The sequence below is a fragment of the Propithecus coquereli genome, unplaced genomic scaffold (genome assembly GCF_000956105.1).
Source record: "Propithecus coquereli isolate 6110/MARCELLA unplaced genomic scaffold, Pcoq_1.0 Scaffold181, whole genome shotgun sequence".
In the NCBI taxonomy this organism is placed as follows: Eukaryota; Metazoa; Chordata; class Mammalia; order Primates; family Indriidae; genus Propithecus; species Propithecus coquereli.
In genome coordinates this window covers 2,383,163-2,401,946 of record NW_012142857.1, presented here as the reverse complement: position 1 = coordinate 2,401,946, position 18,784 = coordinate 2,383,163, and the positions used below count along the sequence as shown (strand labels likewise).

The 18,784-nt window shown below is 53.4% G+C and overlaps 1 protein-coding gene and 1 pseudogene across 2 annotated transcripts in view; both read right to left on the bottom strand.

The window, feature by feature from the left end:
- Positions 1 to 17,839, bottom strand: part of RNF165 (ring finger protein 165) — a 107,793-nt gene extending 89,954 nt beyond the window's left edge. Inside the window, exon 1 of one of the 2 annotated variants that reach the window (XM_012642650.1) lies at positions 17,737 to 17,839. In XM_012642650.1, the coding sequence (XP_012498104.1) occupies positions 17,737 to 17,797 (61 nt within the window). In that variant the 5' untranslated portion in view covers positions 17,798 to 17,839. The remainder of the gene's footprint in view (positions 1 to 17,736) is intronic. The other variant, XM_012642651.1, reaches the window with a different exon arrangement.
- On the bottom strand, positions 15,971 to 17,176 carry LOC105808890 (annotated as a pseudogene).
- Positions 17,840 to 18,784: the final 945 nt, after the last annotated feature.

The window sequence follows — 18,784 nt, the reverse complement described above, 5'->3', positions numbered from 1 at the left end:
TGCAGGAAAATAGGCAAGGGGCAAGGCAGCGTCCATGGGCCACTGTCCTCCGTCAGGGCAGAACAGGGGGTTACGTGTGAGTCAGACCTTCCTCACCCCACAAACGCCTCCCCGACTGACCTGCAGGGACAGGGTCTGCCAGGCCACCAGGGGAGCAAGATTCCATTGCATTCTGAAGGCTACTCGCTCCAGAGGCCCCCAGGAAAATACACCCTAAGACTGCTTAGGTGCATGAGCAGGAGGACCCCTTCAACACCTCGCATTCTTGGGGACCCCATCCCAACTCACGCCAATAGACTTACAGTCTGCCGAGGGACGCGATGTCTGTGTGCAGCAGATTCATGGCCGGGCCCTGCCCGCAGGTTGGGAACACTGCCTCAGGTCGTGGAAGGGGCTTGAGCTTGGGGTCTGAGCTGGACTTAAACCCAGGCCTCAGTTTCCAGGCCGGGCAGCTGAGAATCCCCTCTTGCAACATTCCAGTTATCTTTCAGATGGTTTAATAAAAAGTAACTCAAAGACCAACATCCAAGGACAAAGAGATGATGCCATGAAGCCCCCGAGGTGACGCTCACGAACTGCTGCTTCCCTCCCACTCGGGAGGAAGGGGCTGGGCCGCTGAGGGACGGCAATGGCAGGTGTTTCCGCAGGGGCCAGAGACAGCCTCTGCACACCTTACTGTTTTGCTCAAAGACCCAAACTCCTTAGCTTTTTGCTCCGGGACTGTTCTTTGCCAGCCCTTCCTCTTGTCCCTTTCTGCTCGGCTATCCAGGGAAGGGAAGGAGAACTGGAGGGAACTGCTGCAGCCCGTCCCTGTCCCCACCCTCCACGGGCCAAGACTCGTACTCCAGGCTCAGGAGAAGCCCCAAGCGCCACTCACAGAGGTGGTGACTCGGTAGGGCTGGGATAATCTGTATTTTAACAAGCTTCCAGATGATTCTTACTTAGTGTAGACTCCAGAGTGTGAGGCTCCTTGGCCAGGTGATCTCCCAGGGCCTCTCTCCAAATGCAGATGACCGTGCATCCCTGCCTGCCTCCCTGGCTCTGCAGGCCGGCCCACCTGGCAGGCCACCCCTCTCCTGCCCACCCGGGGAGCTCCCAGCCCTTGGGTCTCAGCACAGCTGGCGTCTGCCATGATTTATGGCTGTGACTCCCACGCACACTCCAGGGACAGAGGGACCCAGCGCACCGTTCACAAATTAAATCCAGCCCTCCTCTCCTCCTAGGTAATGGGCCCATCTGATGATAGAAGAGCTTATAAACAGCTATCGTCAAATTAATCTCAATGTCGGAGAAATAATAGAGGCCGTAAATAAGACTGAGTGTGCCTGGCTCACCAGCTTGTTAGGACACTTTATAAAACAGAGCAGCAACATTAATATCATACGGTCTCTTTCATTCCCCCAGCTACCTGGGCGACAGGAGCTGAGCAGTAGCAGAGGAGGTTCCCAGCTGGTGATGACCTCAGCCAGGTATCAGGGTCACTACCCAGGGTGGCAGGAGGAAACACCGGCACAGAAAGGCTACTGGCCACTTCCTGGCCTCTGCCCGAACTGTCCCCATGACTGCTGGCCGGGTTCTTGGGATTGGGGGGCCACTAGCCACGCTCATGCCTCTTCAATGCCCCTCATGCAACTTCTGTACCTCGGTGCTCCCTTCTCTCGCTCCCTGCTGACACGGAGCTCACCCTTCCACCCCAGCTCAAGAACTGCCTCCTCCAGGAAGCCCTCCCAGGCCACATGGCATCCAGAGGAGCACTGTGATGTTTGTTTTACCCATGATAGTGGAGACCACGGCATATCACCTGCGCCTCCCTCGTTAGCCCACACACAGGCCACCAGCCCTCCTGAGCCTCAGCAAGGGCCCCTGGAGACAGCAAAGCCCTGAGGGTGGTGGCCGGTCGGTGCCAGACTCTGCAGCTGGCCTGCGCACGTGGACATGCTCAGACATCACGGCGTTGTCCTGGCCGAAGGCCTCCATCTCCTTATTGAAATAGTTATTGTGTGAATTCGCTGATAGCAGGGTGCGGGCTGCATAGAGGCACAGGTGACATGTCAGAGAAGAGGGGAGGGGGGTCCCAACCGGAGACATTTAAGCTTGTATTTCTGTGGGATAGTGTGTGTAGGTATCATGGGGTGCACATGTGTGTGCACATGTATGTGCGTTGCAAGGGTCTGTACACTTATTTGTATCTGGAATGTGAATGTATACACATGCTGCGCGCTCTAATCTAGCACGTGTGTACATGTGAATGCATATATGCTGCTGCCGTCACAACTGTGTGTGGACCGTGTGTGCGTGTGTAAATGCATGTCACCTGGGGGTTGTGCGGGGAAGGGTGTGTGTCAGAGCAAGCATCTGGGTGCCCTGCGAGGTGAACATCAAGTGCTGCATGGACCGTGTGCAATGTGTCAATGCAGCTCTGGGTTATGGGGTAGGGGGTGCCCAGCTGGGTAAGGGAGACCCCAAGGAATCTGGAAAAGGTCATAAATACATGCTAGATGGTGGGAAGGAAGTCCTGAGTTGAGTGGGTTTTGGCACAAAGCCAGGTACCCCCCAGCCAAGAGCCCCCTCCAGAGCAGCCCCTGCTCCACCGGCAGCTTCCCCTGGCTGGCCAGCAAGAGTGCCACCGGCAGTGAGTGGCTGGCTCACCGCTGACCCCTCAATCTTAGAGTCTTCTCTGGAGTACGTGCTACGTCTGAATGTTTGCGTCCCCACCAAAATTCATATGTTGAATAGTAACCCCCAAGGCGATGGTGTTAAGAGGTAGGGCCTTCGGGAGATGGTTAGGTAATGAGGTTAAAGCCCTCGTGAATGGGATTCGCGCCCATACAGGAGACCGCGGAGAGCTCCCTCACCCCTTCCACCACATGAGGTTACAGCAGTAAGACAGCTATCTAGGAAGTGGGCCCTCGCAAGACACCAAATCTGCTGACATCTTGATCTTGGACTTCCCAGCCTGCAGAACAGTGAGAAATAAATTTCTGTTGTTTACAAACCACCTAGTCTATGGCATTTTGTGACAGCTGCCCAGACTGAACAGTAGGTAAAGATGGCACTCTATGAGGAAGACTGAGGTGGGGAGACCTTGAGATAGGCAGTCACCAATTGATGAGCCCCTTTTTGTCGCCTTTATCTGTTCCCCTACCCCCAGTATAAAGGAGTCACTTTGGCCCATCTTGAGCTAGATGACCCAGTTCCCAGCCTAGCATTTCCCAAACTGTACTTCATGCACCAAGTTCAAGGGATGTTTCTAGAAATCATACACACACGCATGCACATACACACACACACAGAGTTCTGCAGTCATACAGTTTTGGGAAATGCTACTGAAGAAAAATCAAAGGGCTCTTTTGATTGCAGGACTTATCAGAGCCTTTAAAGTGCTAATATGTATGGGACTCTCCAAGACAGGGGTGTAATGTGTAGCATTTACCCATTTCGGAACATGTAATCCTTTTGCAGAAACAACTTTTAACAGCTCGAGGGGCCCCAGTGCTTGATTGGACAGTGTGGAAAATGCTGCCCCAAGCCCCTACATCAAGGGTCATCTCCACCCTGTGTCTTCCAGAAGGTCTCTCCAGATACCACACCACTCGGCTCTTCCCCTCCTCTGAACTGCCCCCCGCCTTCAAACAGCAGCCCATAATGAGCCTCTTGCTATGGAGGTTACTGCCCCAGCATTGTTTCATGGGAGTCTCCTGGGACTCTCGCCTCTTTTCTAGGTCTTCGAGGGCCATGCCCAGATCTTGCCTGCAGCCCTCAGCTCAGGACATACCAGAGGCTCCCAGTTGGTTGTGTGCACTTTATTCTTGACAAAAGCCAATCAGCCACCAGCAATGCCGGCCAATAGGCAACACTGTTGCGTTGACCATTCAGGTGGCCGAGCCTCAGCTGCCCTGCAGGGTATAAGCCTCCCGGCTCCCCCTCTCCACAGCCCCTCAGCATCACTGTTTCTCAGCCCACCTTCGCTCCTGCAGCCCCCTCTGTCTGCAGCCCCCTTCCCCGCCTCTCCCGGCCAGCGCTGCTGCACACCCTTTAAGACTCACTCGGGCATCAGCTTTCCCAGTCACCGCCCTCCCCAGGATGCACCCCCCAGGCTGAGAGAGCACCAGCACGTACCTTAGGTCTGTACTGTTCGTGCGTCAGTCTCCCACGAGGCTCAGTATTGTTAGGGCAGGTGCTTAGGAGAGTGCCTGGCACAGAGTAGGTGCTACATGAGCATCTGCTGCTGCTCTTATCATTGTGATTATTTTCCTTGCATCCCCCGGGCCTGGCACAGTGCCTGGTCCAGGGCAGGTGCTCAGTGTACACATGTTAGATGAGCTGAACAAATCCATCATCAAATCCCAGCCTCATTATAACCCTGATGGAGGATGACTATGATTGTCCCCATTTTCCAGGTAAGAACACAGAGAAGTTTTCCCCCACCCTGTTTCCCTTACCAAATCCCAGGTGCCTCCTAGGAGCAGCCAGGGGATTCTGCATGTGGCAATCTCTAGCAGGTAGCCACATGTGACAATAAGAGCAGCCCTTACTCTGTGCCAGGTGTCATGGTGGGTGCATTATGTCCACTGTCTCATGTAATCCTCACTCAACCTGGCAGGTAAGAATGAGGGCACCATTCTGCAGAGAACAGGAGCAATGCCTCGAGAGGGTTGCCCATTTCAGAGGGAGGCCACCAAGCCCCCAGATCACACAGGCAGCCTCACCCCTCCACGTGGCTCTCTTCCGAGGGACAGCATGGTGACCCATGGGAGCACTCAGGCAGTTTGGCTGGGCAGAAGGGCAGGAGGGGAGGCAGAGAATTACAGCAGGATGGCCAGGGCCAAGGGGGATGGCAGGGAGGAAGGGGACTGGGATGGGGGATGACAATGAAATGAGAGGACCCAATGCTCCAGAAAAGAAAAACAAAATTCAGATAAGGGTGACAGCCACAGGACTCTGACATTCACCTCTTGGATCAGATCTGGGCCTCCGTGGGAGAGGGGCAGGAGGCAAGGCTGACAGCCCCCCTAGGCAGCGAAGCTACAGATCTGCCTCCTCGGGGAACAGCTACAGTCCTGCCTCCTCTGGGAGGTCCTCCTGACTTCTCCAGGCTTCAGTGGCCTCTCCCTATCCCGTGTGCCAGGATGCCTCCCTGCTGGGCCACACTTTCTGGCCAGCATGACCATGGACATAGCCCTTGGTGTAGCCTGGTCTGTGCATTCTCCACCTACTTCAGGAGTGTTCAGGGGTCTCCCCAGTGAAGCTGTGGGCCAGAGGCTGCCTGTGCCTCACGTGTCCACAGCCCAAAGTAGATTCTAAGCAACTGCTTACACAGCTTAAGCTAAAACATGCCCAGCTCTTTCCTGTCCCTGCACGGCCCCCTTTGCACTCCCCTGACACCCTTTAGACCTGTGGTCCCCAACCCCTGGGCCCCGACTGGTACCGGTCCAGTCCGTGGCCTGTTAGGAACTGGCTGCACAGCTCCGCTGCACCTCTTCCCCCATGCCCCACCCCATCCTGTCCATGGAAAACTTGTCTTCCATGAAACTCGGGGTGAGTGAGCAAGCCAGCACAGCTTCACCTGTATTTACAGCCGCTCCCCATCGCTGGCATCACCGCCTGAGCTCCGCCTCCCACCCGCCTCCCCCTTGTCGGTGGAAACATCGTCTTCCATGAAACTGGTCCCTGGTGCCAAAAAGGTTGGGGACTGCTGCTTTAGAGCGTTCCAGGCCTGAACAAGCAGGAGTATGTGTTTGCAGAGGGAGAGTTGCAGAGGGTGGGGGACAGGATTTGGGAAACGACCACCTTTTTGCTAATACCTCCCAGGATTTTGTGTGCCTGTGTCCTCACCTATGACATTGGGATTAATATCAATTATCTCCACTTTTTCAGAAGACGAGCCTGAGGCTCAGAGAGGTCCAAAGTCACCAGCTAGTAGGTGGTAAAGCCAAAGGTTGCCTGGTGGCAAAATCCACGCATTATTTGCTACCACTCAGTCTCCCACCGCCCCCAGCCCTTCCTCAAGGAGATCCAGCAAGCACAGCCCTTGGTCTGCCTGGGAGCAGGCCCCAAAGTCAAGGGAACCCTTAGTTTCTGCTTGGGGTGATAACAAGTAGCAATGATGGCACAGCCTTTGTGAATGCACTTAATGCCACTGAATTGTATACTTTAAAATGGTTAAAACGGCAAATTTTATGCTATATATATTTTACCACGATACGAAAGAGACACCTGTATCCCCCTCAGGACAGCCGCCCTCACACCCCTGTCCGTGGGGTTCATCTCCACCTCCTGACCTCCCCACCCAGGCTCGGCCCCCAGGCCTGGCCCCGGCTGTCCAGACAAGGCACGCATGGGCACGTGCCACCATTTTCTCCCTCCACCCAGCTACACCCCCGCTGTCTTCACGCCCCACCCAGCCATGCCTCCCCACAAAGCCCCCCTTGACTACTCAGCTGGAGCTGTCGGACCTCCAAACTGCTGCTTCCAAACAGCCCGGAGTCAGGACCCCATGTGCCCGCTGGTCCTCAGAGTCAAGAGAGCTGGGTTCAGTCCCGACCAGGCCTCCGAGAGCCAGTTCTGCAATTCCAGGACTGGACGGCTTGCGTCCCTGGCTCTGGGAGGAGGAGGCCTTGGGGCGACCCTCAGGTGCTCCTGTCACTTGCCCCCGGAAGCGCCCAAATGTTGGAGGAGTGTACAGCAACCCTGGCAGTCAGGGCATGGCCTGGACTGGCTGCCTGAATGAAACGTGGCCTTGAAGTTCTGTAGTTTCACTCAAAAGTTTATGTAAAATTTGCAATGAAAGGCAGAAGACTTCCTTGTTTAGTTTAATTTAAAACTCACCTTTTCTCTATATTCAGGGGTAAAACTGGAAACGGTGCCATGTCTACCCTGCAGTAAGCACAGGCCTTTTCTGCCCTCAGCCCAGGCTCTGCCGACAATAGGGCATGTCTCTACCTGCTCCCCCCGCCTTCCTATCCGGGGCTCCCTTCCTCTGCCTCTCTCCTGGGGTATTCAGACCTGCCAGGGGCCTTCAGGACTGGATGGGGACAGAAGAGGAAACCCATCTCAGGCTGGAGTCTCCTGTCCCACCTTCTCAGTCACACTCCCCACCCCAGGGAGGACTCAGCTGGTGGCCGGTGGCCACTGTCCCCCAGCCCTCCCGTGGCGCCATTCCTGCAGGCAGGAGAGGGCTGGACTCCTCAGCTTCGGCGGGCTGACCTTCCCTCCAGGGCACCCCTGCCCTTACCCAGCCCTGCCCAGGCCCCCTCTTCAGGCCTGACTCCACCTGTGCCCCGGGGGACATGAGGCCACCAAAGGTGAGGCCCAGGCCGTGGCCTCCCGCCCTGGCGTCCAAGATGAGGGCTCTGGTGAACGCTGACTGACCCAGAGCCAGGCTGTGTCCCAGCTCCCTCCGCTGTCTCCCTCACTCCGCACGGGCTGGGACACACTCTGGGCCATGGGGGACAGGCTCCAGGGGCCCAGGTCCCCACTGTCACTCCCTCACCTTCCCAGAATCAGATTTTCCAGCTCTGGCAGCCAGCACGTCCTCATGGGAGAAGAGACAGGTAGTGCCAGGCCTGGCGGTCCTGCCCTCGGTCCATCCCTGCCCCCTCCAGAGAATGGGCCCTGCCTCAGAGGCTGAGGTCCCCAGTGGGGGGCCCTCCTTTGGCTTAGGAAAGCCAGTGTCCCCACCCTGAAGGTGGGAGTGGGCACCTCAGGAGCAGAAGCAGTGGTTCCAGGAGGTGGAGGGTCCTGGGGGCGGGCAGCCCAGAGGGGGAGGGGAGTTGGAGCTAAGCAGGCTGGCTTGGGGGGGAGGAGAAGACATGGAGAGCACCTCCGCCCCCTTCCCTCCCACTCTCAGCCCCAGAGGGGGAACAGCAGCTGTTCCAAAGCTTCCTGCCCTTCCTTGAGACAGGTGTTGGCTGAATTCTCACTTCCTCCCAGCCTGGGAGAGCTCTCCACCCCCTCTCCACCCGCAGCCTGGTGCTGAGTCAGCAGCCACCGCTTCCTCTCCTAGGCTGGGTGAGGTTGGCCGCTGAGATCTGAGATCTGGGGGACACGACATCGTTGGCATTGTCGGGCAGGCCACTGTGTGGGTGACCGTCACTGTCCCTTGCCGCCGCAAGGACATCCTGGAAGGCTCCCTGCCCCACGGAGGCACACCTCAGGAGCATGTTCAGGGAAGGACGGCACGAGGAAGCAGCCATGTCCGGGGAACTCTCTGCGCGGGGGCTGACTAGAGCAGAGGCACCTGGATTAGTGGCAGCCCCAAGCTGGGGTCAGGGGCCCTGGGGTCTGTGCTTCCTGGCTTAACCCAGGCCCTGGGTGGGCTGCTAGCCAGAAGCGACAATCCCTGCTCCTTCCCACCACCGCGCAGTGTGACCAGCCGTGGAAAGCCACGTGCCTGTTGAGTGCTAAAGGGCATGTGGCTACTGTCCCGGTGGAAAGGCTAAAAGGCAATGGAATGGAAGCTGTTCTCGTGAGGAGGAAAGCACAGTGCTGTAGAGCAGGAAGGGGCAATCGGGCCAATTATCTCCCTTGGCAGATAGGAAGCGAAGTCGCAGGGCAGTCAGACTTGGCCCAGACCTCACGCGGGTAGTTATTGATGGAGCAGGACTCAATGCCAGGACTCTTTCCACTGTACCGCGAGGCCTGCGTGAGCGCCCACTGTGCAGATGATAGTAATTATTATTACTGTTGCCTTGGGCTGGCTTCTCGATTGGTTTCCTATGCATTGCTTCATGGGGCAAGTCCAGTAAAGCACAAACAATGGACCTACCCATTTGACTGATGGGGAAACTGAGAACTGACAGGAGAAAACTAACTTGCTCAAGATCACAAGCGGAAGTTTGTGGTAGAACAAGGACCAGAACCCAGGTCTCAGAGAAGTGTATCCAAATCTTCTTCCTTCGGCCAGCCCTCTCTTATCTGCCTCCCCTCCACCTGTTTGGGCCTGTGGATAGACGAGGCCAATGGTGGGTAGGGAGGCGTGGGAGCTGTCAGACCTGCTCCACCAACCTCCTGCCCACACGGCCGGACAGCGGAGGGGCATGGTGGTTAGACCAGCAAACCTGACTGCTGAGCCACTGTTCGAGTGGAACATTATACAGCCATTAAAAGTGATGCTTGTGAAAACAACATAGCAAAAGGCAAAAACGCTTGTGACATAATGTTAGGTAAGAAATGGAGAATGCTAAAATTGTATATATACTGTGTCTACAGCTCTATAAAAAAAACAAACAGCAAAGATATGAACAAAACATGGAAGGCACTTCACTAACATGACCACAGAGGAATGGACTCCTAAGAGATTTTTTTCCCTTGGTTTACTTTCTAAAGTTTCCAAAATGTGATTCTGCTACCTCCATGAAACGACATAGATATAATTTGTGAAAGGATCTAAGATGATCTAAGAAAGGATGCAAAATGTACCCTCGACATGGGAGTCAAAGCTCGGGAAGGGGACACCTACTATTTCTGCAGAAATCGGAACAGATTTCGCCTCTCTTCAGTACCCCAGAGAGCGGGCCGGGCCTGCTCTGAGCCTGCGTCGTAAGGTTGAAGGACTCACTACCCTGGGTCCAATGCTCTGCTCACTTCCTACCCAGGGCTTCTCTGGCCCACCATGCACCCTCCCTGTCTCTCTGCGCCGTGAGGGGCGCAGTGCAGGGCACTTAGACCCCCTTGTTTCCAGCTTGGCAGACAGTGAGCTGCAAAGAGGCCTCTCCCAGTGTGGACCAGGAGCCTAGCGTTCAGAATCGGTCCCACTGGCTGCAGCGGGAGAACCGGGCCCTTTCTAACTCTTGTTTTCGTCTCAAAGGGGCTCCTGACAGTGTGTGGGCTGTGCCGGGCAGTGCAGGGAGCCTCGGCCAAGCATCCAGTCCCCTGTGTTCACAGCTCTATTAAAAAAAACCACTTACTAGCTGCAGGAGGGTGGCAAAGGCTTTCATCGCTCTTGGCCTCAGTTTCCTCCTCTGGTTCCTAATTACCTGCTCCTAGTCTGTGCCCAGGAGGAAATGAAACAATAGAAGAGAAAGCTTTGCACTGGGGAAAATCCCCTCTCTGCAGATAGGACCAGTCCTGGGGTCAGGGCCGTGTCCCCTATCCACCCGCCTGTGCCATGGGGGTGGGCTCCCTGTAGCTCCTCCTGCTCCCATTGGGAGGGGCGACCTTTTTGCAAACTGGTGAAGGCAAAACTGCTGGCACTTGCCCACATTGGGGTCTTTCTTCTCCAGAAGGGTAAAATTTAATAAAATTTGTTCAAACCGAGATAGCGGGGCACAGAGTCATGCAGTTCCCCTAGGAGGAGGTGCGAGTGAGGTTGCTCAGAGGGTGACCTAAGCACCCACAGACACATGTGAGTGACCCAGTAAGGGGTTTCAGGTATGGAGAGAGAAGTTTTTGAAAGACGTGTCATGTAAACATGAGGAACTTTTTTTACTGAAGTTCATTTCTTACCCCAACCAGGAATCTGTATTTATGTCACTAGAAGTCTCAACTCCCAGATGTTGCCACAATACGCCTCCCCTGCCCCTCTGGCATCTTGAATTCTATGTGTTTATCTATACGCTAAACTAATTTTTCCCTGAAACAGACTGTGCCTCCCATCTTCCCTGTTTGTCTTCATGGCCTTACATTCTCCCAAAGACCCCCTTTCCCTCAGCCCCCTCTGCGTGGACTCCATCCCGCTCACTCTCCCTCACCGTAAAGCCCCTTTTCCTAGCCCCCACCCCCTCCAAGCTTGTCCGACATCCTCCCTGGCCTCAGCCCCTAGTCTCACCCCTCTGTCATCCACTGCCAGGATAAACTGTCTAACTACCCTTCTCCCCAGAGAGCTCCCAGTGGCCAAAGGAGCAAGTCCAAACTCTTCCAAAGACCTTCAGAAACTGGCCTTTTCTCCCACATTCTCCAGACGTCGTGCTGTGTAACTCCAGGAGTTGTGCTCTAGGAGACCATTCAAAGGCAGGACAATGACCTGGTGCTCCCTGCGGCAGTGTGAGGCACAGGCCTGCACACGCGCCCCTGAACATGCGCACACACACCCCTCCCTCCTCATATGCACTTTCTGTTCTTGCCAAATCAGCACAGCCACTGGCTTTGGCCAGAACCCCACCTGGAGCGCTCTCTCCTCTCCCCGCCTCCTGCATACACACCACCCTCTGAGGCACATCGCAACCCCACCTCCTTGGCAAGGTCACTTCTGACTTTATTTATCCTCTGGCCGGTAAACGTCTACAGATGTGAAGGGGAGGAGCAAGTCCTAGGCACCTGCTGCATGCCGGGTACCTGTGGATAGCTTAGACACAGCCTCTCAGGTAGGTTTTATGATGGTCATCGGTCATCATTCTGATGGTGTTCAGGGCAGCAGCCCAAGTTCACCCTTTCAGATCAAGACTGGAATAGGACTCAAACCCTGGACTACTTCGAGCTCTTTCTACCTCACCAGTCAGGACAGCTGACCATTCATTTGGGTACTTTGTCACAGAACATCTTAGACAGGGTCTGGTTTCTGAGCACTCATTCCTCAGCCTCAGCATAAGCCCCAGGAGGGGAGACACCCAGGTCCCCATTTCTTCTGTATCCCCCTTAGCACAGTGTTTGGTCCCAAGTAGGGTTCAATGAACGCTCATTAACTAAATGAACAAACAAGTGAGTGGGTGAACGAATGAATGGCTGGACACATGAGGTACAGGCATTGCATGTGTGGTTTGGCTATGAGGTTATAGATGTTTGCTTTTTGTTCTTAAATGATCCTGAAAATCTCTGTCTCCAAGGTAAGCCCTTCTCCCCATCCCAACGTCTGGTTCTCTTGTAAATATATTGGTTCATCTGTGGCTAAACCATATCAGAAACTAAAAAATACTAATTCACATTCATACAATGTTAAACCAGGAATTTTTTAAAAGCTACTTAGATCCTTAGAGAAAGGAAGGCGCACATGTCTTGCACATTTCTGCACCAGTGGTCAGGTGAAATTGAGAGAACGAAAGCCATGCCCTGAATCGGATTCAGGGGCCATGGCCTCCTGCTCTTGCATCGGGAAAGGGCCCCGTGCTGCCCTTGGACCCAGCACAGAGCTGTTGCTTCCCTGGCCTAGGAAACCAGGAAGTCTTCCAAGGCACCATGGATTATTTAAAGAGGGCAAGGACCTGGGAAAGGTGGGGTAGGAGGTGAGAAAACTGCAAAACGAAGAGAAGTGGCCCAGGCTCTGTCACCTGCATATTAGGGCATTAACACTCTTGGTGGCCTTTTCCCCTAATCTTGAACGATTCATAGTATTTGCTGGTTAATGGAAAATGATTATTGAAGAACAGTCATTAATTTAGTGGGCCTTAGCCGATTCTAGTTTCAAGAGAGTTCTCTTGTTCAGAAAGAGCTATAAACAAGAGCTGTGTTCCATGTTATTACAAAGTCTGTGGCTTAGGATCCACTTAACTGAGGGCTTTTCCAAAATCCTGAAGTCAAAAGTTATTAAAACAGTTAGGCGCCACATGGTTGACAGAGTAAATATAAAACACAATGGCTTTGTAGTTCTTGTATTGTCCAGTCAGGGGGAAAGTCTCCTTAATATGTAAGTGTTTAGTTCACGCAATCTGGGTCAAACATAGTATGCACTTCATGAATTAATAAAACATGATCTCCCATGAAACCACAGCTTTCTACATTATCACTAGATTACTAAACCATTCCCAAAATGTATTGTCACACAGTTCTGACATACTTAACACTAATTTAGAAACATGAAACCTTGGAGTTGGTTAATATTGATCTAATGAGCCACTGCTCTCTAGGACAAAAATGAGGGCGATCTCCTGATTTGGGGTAGTCTTATTATTATTGGGGTTGGAGTGGGATGGTTTATTTTGCTTTCTCAAACTAGGAACAAAATTGAATGTCTCATGTAAACCAAAATTTTTTGCATAAAAGAAGAAACAAAATCCTCGAAGGACTAGCCCTGTAGACCTGCATATCTCCCCTTGCACAAACTACAGCACGAGCCTCCACGGGGAACATCCATGTGTGTCCATGTGTCACAGTAAATCAGCTCAGCTTTCCCACCCAGGCTGGGAAGAGCGCGAGAACAAAGGGCCAGAGCAGAAAGGGCAGCATGTGGGGAGAGGAGAGTTGCAGGGAGCCACACAGAAGGCCAGGAAGCACTGTGGCCGGGCAGGGGTGCGTCAGCGGGAGGAGCAGAGGTAAGCCCAGGAGTCAGCCCTGGAGCAGCAGCTCCAAAATGATGACCCTTTGAAGGGACCATGAATTTCTTTAATCAACTGATTTGCTCGGTGTCTAAAATGCCTCATTTAACAAGGCGTCTTCTGGGCTGAAAACTGAATAGGTGTAACTGACAAATGCTGGAATCTGGGTTCCACTCTGAGGGGAAAAATACCTCTCCACTGGCTTCTCCAATGCAATTATGGGAAAAAGACACATTTTAAGCGTTCTTCTTCCAATTCAATTTGAGGGTAGCTCCTGACTTCCCTCCTGATCTCTCCCCCCCACCACCCCCCCCACACACACACACTTAGACAATGGCCGAGATCTGGCTTTCCTTCTCTTAAGAGAGGCCATAGGGCCACAGATGAAGCAGCTGTCAGACAAGGAGGCTATAATCAGCTTTCACTGGCTCACAACCTGCAGAGGGCACAGACCCCCTTATTCCTACAGTAACAGGTCAGGCTGCTGGCCCTGGGATGGGGGTGGGGGTGGTCAGAGTTGGTTTCTGTTGCAAACATCTTCCTTACCCAGGCTCTCAATGCGAAACTGGAAACTGACATTGCAGGTCCCAAGAATTTAAATATGCACATAGTAGAGGGTACTTTAAAATTCCAGATCATGGCTTTAACTATATGGAATATAACACCCCCAGCATGATTTATAAGGACAGTAAATCAATGAGACAGTAAACAGAAAAGTTAAAACACAACTCAAAATGGGTTTTTCAGGCGAGTCTGAAATGCTACAAGATTGCTAGTTAAGAACAGTATCCCTTTTCTCAACCTAAGTGTTAGATCCCCTTTTCTTCACCAGCGTCATTAACCCAGTGCCCATGTATCTTGGAAACTAAGATGAAATGTGGAGGATATTGAGGACACAGGTGGCCAAAGATAGGGGTTCTCTCTATGTAGGTGAGCTGTTTCAGTGTAACAGGACAAATCACCCCTCCTATGGCCCCAGACGTCTACTGTAAAAAGATATGGACTAAATGAGATTAAAGTCACCATATCTGTACCACCAAAAAAAAGGAAAATAAAAAGAAAAGGCATTCACTCAAATCTTACAATGGGAGGTGGGAGTGGTGGGTGGGTGAGGGTGGGGAGAGAAAAGCAAGGGGGAAATCTAAACAGCAGGATACGACAATAAATGGGAAAACAGCAAGAGAAAAAGCACACTAGGTTAATATAGGAAAACTAGTTCTTTATTGAGAGATTGTATATTAGTATTAGTGGATTCTGTGTGTAACAATGTCGTCATGCACACGATACAAAAAAAAAGGCTGGGCCCACCATGCTTCGGAAGGGCAACAGAACAAAAGCAGCGTACAATGAGCAGATGGCCCGGGCTACACGACCACAGTACGTTTCAGCAGGGTAACATCTCTAACCGAGCGCTGTACATTGTCAACTGGGGGATGTAAAAAAATACAGATCATGCTTTAGTTTTAGTACAAGAAAAGGTGAAAGAGATACACAACCAAAAGGATATTTGATACAGAAAAAATTACCCACAAAATAAGAACAGGAAGTAATTCAGCACAGCAGAACACGCTACCCCTGTTTAATGGAAAACCATTTTGCTGGAATTCTTTTATCTTTTCTTTTCTTTCTTTTCAAATTGCCAAATGGCAGTCTGGGGAGGCTACTTGGGACTTTATTTTGGAAGGGCCCTTGAAGTAGGGCCCTTATTCTTTCATTATTGCTGCTGTTTTGTTTCAGTTTTCAAGCAGGTCTGGCTGGCGAGCAGCAGAAGGGAACCGGCTGTTAGAGGGACAGCTCTGAGGGCCAGGGCGGATGTCCAAAGATGCTCTTGACATTGTACAATTAAACAATTAAGACACTATGGCCACGGCTCCCCCTTAAGCCAGGGACCTTGGTACACCACATTTTCAGAGGCTATGGAATAGCAGCAACTGTCATTTCATCAAAGATTTTCTTTTTAATTTATATATTTAAGATTTTTTGCCTCCGACCAAAGGCAATCCTCAGTTATGCCTGGGTACTGCCAGGAAGCCAGCTGATGGCCACCCAGATAACTGGAAAATGGGGTGCTTCAGCCTCCAAGCCAAGGCAAAAGGAATCCACTTAACAGGGATTTACAGTGCAATGTACTCGGCTAAACAAGATGAAGATACAAAAATGGTTATTTCTCTACATCTATTCTGAAATGGCCTACATCCTACACTACTACAATGAAAACTAAAAAGAACAGATTTAAGCTGGCAGACTATCTACTAGTTTTACAGGAAGATTGTGGGACCTTGTTGAGTTAAGCATTAGTATCCTCTATCAGAAGGTCATGAATTCTTATCACATTGTGCTAAATTTTACCCACTGCCCAACTCACCCCTCAGCCCTTGAATTTCCTGTGGGCATGTTTGCCATGAAAGTAAACTTTAACTGATGGGCAGAAATTTGTTTTGTTGGATTTTTTGTTTGGTGGGGGGTGGGAGGAGTATTAAAAATAAAATTTAAAGGCAGCTGAGCAATTTGAATTTCAAAACAAGGAATCGGCATCCTGCAATGGTATTTAGAGATTGGTGGTATTAATGAGGATGATAATGATTTAATCAGGATAATTATACTTTCAGGCTCAACATCCTTCTTAATCATTTTTGAATTTCTGCCTAGTGTAATGTTCCACACCCGTTTTAAGAGGAAATGCCAAGTAATAAGAGATAATTGTGTATGGTGGGAGGGGGTGGCATTTCAAGGAGATCTCATCCAACCACCCCCCTTCTTCTTCCTCACACACACACTCCCCCCGCCACCCCCATGGCTAGGCTGGCCTGAGATAGGGGATACTGCCGCTTAAATAGCAATGCCTTCCTCAGATGGAGACAGGAAATGGTTAAGAGGGGTGTCACAATACAGCTAAATGCGGAGGCAGAAGGGTCACAGCGCACACAGCAGCGAGTTGACCATTCACTGAGCTACACAATGAAGAAAAAAAAAGATTTGATAAATGCAGAATGTCATCATTCTATCATCACACAAAAAAACTGCGGTTCAAACAGGCCTAAGGGGGCCAACCTTGCCTTTTGGGTTCTGGGGAGAGGCGCGGGGCTGGGGACAGCTGGGCTGGAAGAAATGGGGCCGTGCTTTCCTTGTCTTGCCCAATCGGGCCCCTGGGGCGCACTGAAGCGCTGGCCCTGCGACCCCACCCCCCCTGACTCGGTGAGGGAGCCCTGGTCGCCAAGGGAAGACATCATTCTGTGTGAGAGGGAGTGGGGGGGAGGGGGCCTGAGCCAGCAGGGATTTAAGCAGACGTGGAGTGGGAGAGGACAGAAGAAACATTTCCAAGAAGAGAAATGTGAGTCCAGAGGCAGAATACAAAAAGAAAAAAAAAAAAAATGAATCTAAATGCATCTCGGATTTGCTTTGGGAGGTGGGAATTTTTTATTAAAAGAAAATGGAAGAAATGTGGAGTGGGGGAAGAGGGGGAAATCAAGCTGTTGTAGCAGAATGTAAGGGAAAGGGGATGTGGGGAAGAGGGGGACCGTGCAAACACACCCCATGTATCACAGTTAAAAACAAAGCCCGCGCCGGCCTGCTGCTTTGTCAACCGCTGCCCGGGGCAAGGGCCTGGCGTGGGGGCAGCTTCCCACCTCATCCTCACACACAGCGCAACACCCCAGGGCCAGATACCCCGCTCCGGCCGGGCCCAGGGGTGCACAGCAGCGCACGTCTGACTCTCCGAGGCGCGCGCGCACACACTCACACACATGCACACTCTCTCTCTCTCTCTCTCTCTCTCTCTCTCTCTCTCTCTCTCACACACACACACACACACACACACACACACCCCAAGCATCCTGAACCCGTAAATGCAACTGTCATACAAAGACAATTGCGAGGGGCGGGGTGAGCAGGGCCATAGCACAAGGGCGACACACAGAAAGGGTTAAGGGGAGAAAAGGATAGGACAGAAAATCGTGCAAGTGCCCACGAGAGGGTGGGGGCTGGGGCATGGGATAGGGCAGATACCCAGATCCCGGCTCACCAGCCCTCGGTATTAATGGCCAAAAAATTAAGAAATACAAAACACAAATAACACAAAACACACAGAGACCTCACAAAAAGCAAACCACAGAAAACCAAGCATGCTCGCTCACTCGCTCTCGCTCTCTCTCCCTCTCTCTCTCTCTCACACACACACACACACACACACACACACACACACACACACACACAGAGTCGTGTACCTCTCTCCTTTCGATCATACAGGGCTAGGTATTAGGGGAAGGGGCTGTGATTTGGCGGAGCCACGTCCGCCACAAAGAATAAAAAATGGGGCTGGGGAAGGAGGGACCCAAATTCGCCAAATCCTAACTTCACTACAAAAGCTCCCACGAGGGCGGCCACCCCCACACTCGGGGGTCCCCCCGAAAGGGTGTGGGGAGAAGCCACCGCTCGCCCTACGTCCTCGCGGGTGTGCCCTGAGCCCCCGGCCGCCCGCGGCGCCCGCCCCCGCCCCGGTGCCTGCGGCGATCCACGCTCGGAAGCAGACCCCGAAAGGAAAAAGCGATACCTCTGTTTCGCACAGAGCCAAACACTGGAAGCACGAGATAGCCGACGTGGACCAGGACCATCCTGGCTCCTCGCGCGGCGGCGGCGGCGGCTGCGCGCGGGCCCTTTGTGGCGCGGCTCCGGGGCGCGGGCGCGGGCGGCGGCGGGGCTGCGGGAGCCGCCGGGGCGGGAGGCGGAGCGCGGGGCGCGGGCGGCGGTGGGGCGGCGGCTGGCGGGGAGACAGATGGCCCATGGAAAGGCTCCCTTCCCGGCCCCTCTCGACATTCAAAGGCGCTGGGGCCGCAGCTGCCGCCACACAAAGGCGCGCGCAGCCAATGGGAGCCGAGCGCAGCGCGGCGCGGCCTCGCCGGAACCGCGGGGGACAGCGGGGACCGCGGGAGCGCGGGTGGCGCGGGGAGGGAGGGGTGACGACTGGAAGGGAGCGGGCGGCCAATCGCCGTAGCCGGCTGCGGGGCGCGAGGGGAGGGGTCAGCCCCGCGGGACGCGTGGAGCCCAGCGCGGGTCCCTGGCCGCCCGCGGGCTGCAGCGCGCGCTCGTGGAGCGCCCCTGCACACAGACACGGGCGGCGTGCACACGGAACGTGCACACATGGAGAGGGACGTGCACCCAGACATGTGGAGGTGCGTTCGTTAGCGCAGAGAGCCGGGCACGAGCTCACGAAGTGCACACGACCCGGAGGTCCATGCACACCGCACACGGGTCACTCGGGGACGTGCGCTCAGAGGCTGGCGCACGTGCAGAGCTTGACTGCGGACACAAGTGAAGCTGGAAAGCCATCGAGCAGCCGCAGACAGGACTCAGGCACTGTCACACAGACATGCACACACCGAACGCCTTGATAACGCAGGACACGTGCCAAGAACGCATTCCCAAAGACACACAGAGGGGACACACGACGGGACATAGGTAAGACATGCACACCCTCGGGCTCCCTGCCTGATGCACCGGGTTGTTTGCTCTTGCAGGGCACAAAGCTCACAATTATTATATGTTAAATTGAAAACCACTCGCTGCAGTATGCGCTCACCATCTATGCAGAGACACACCGC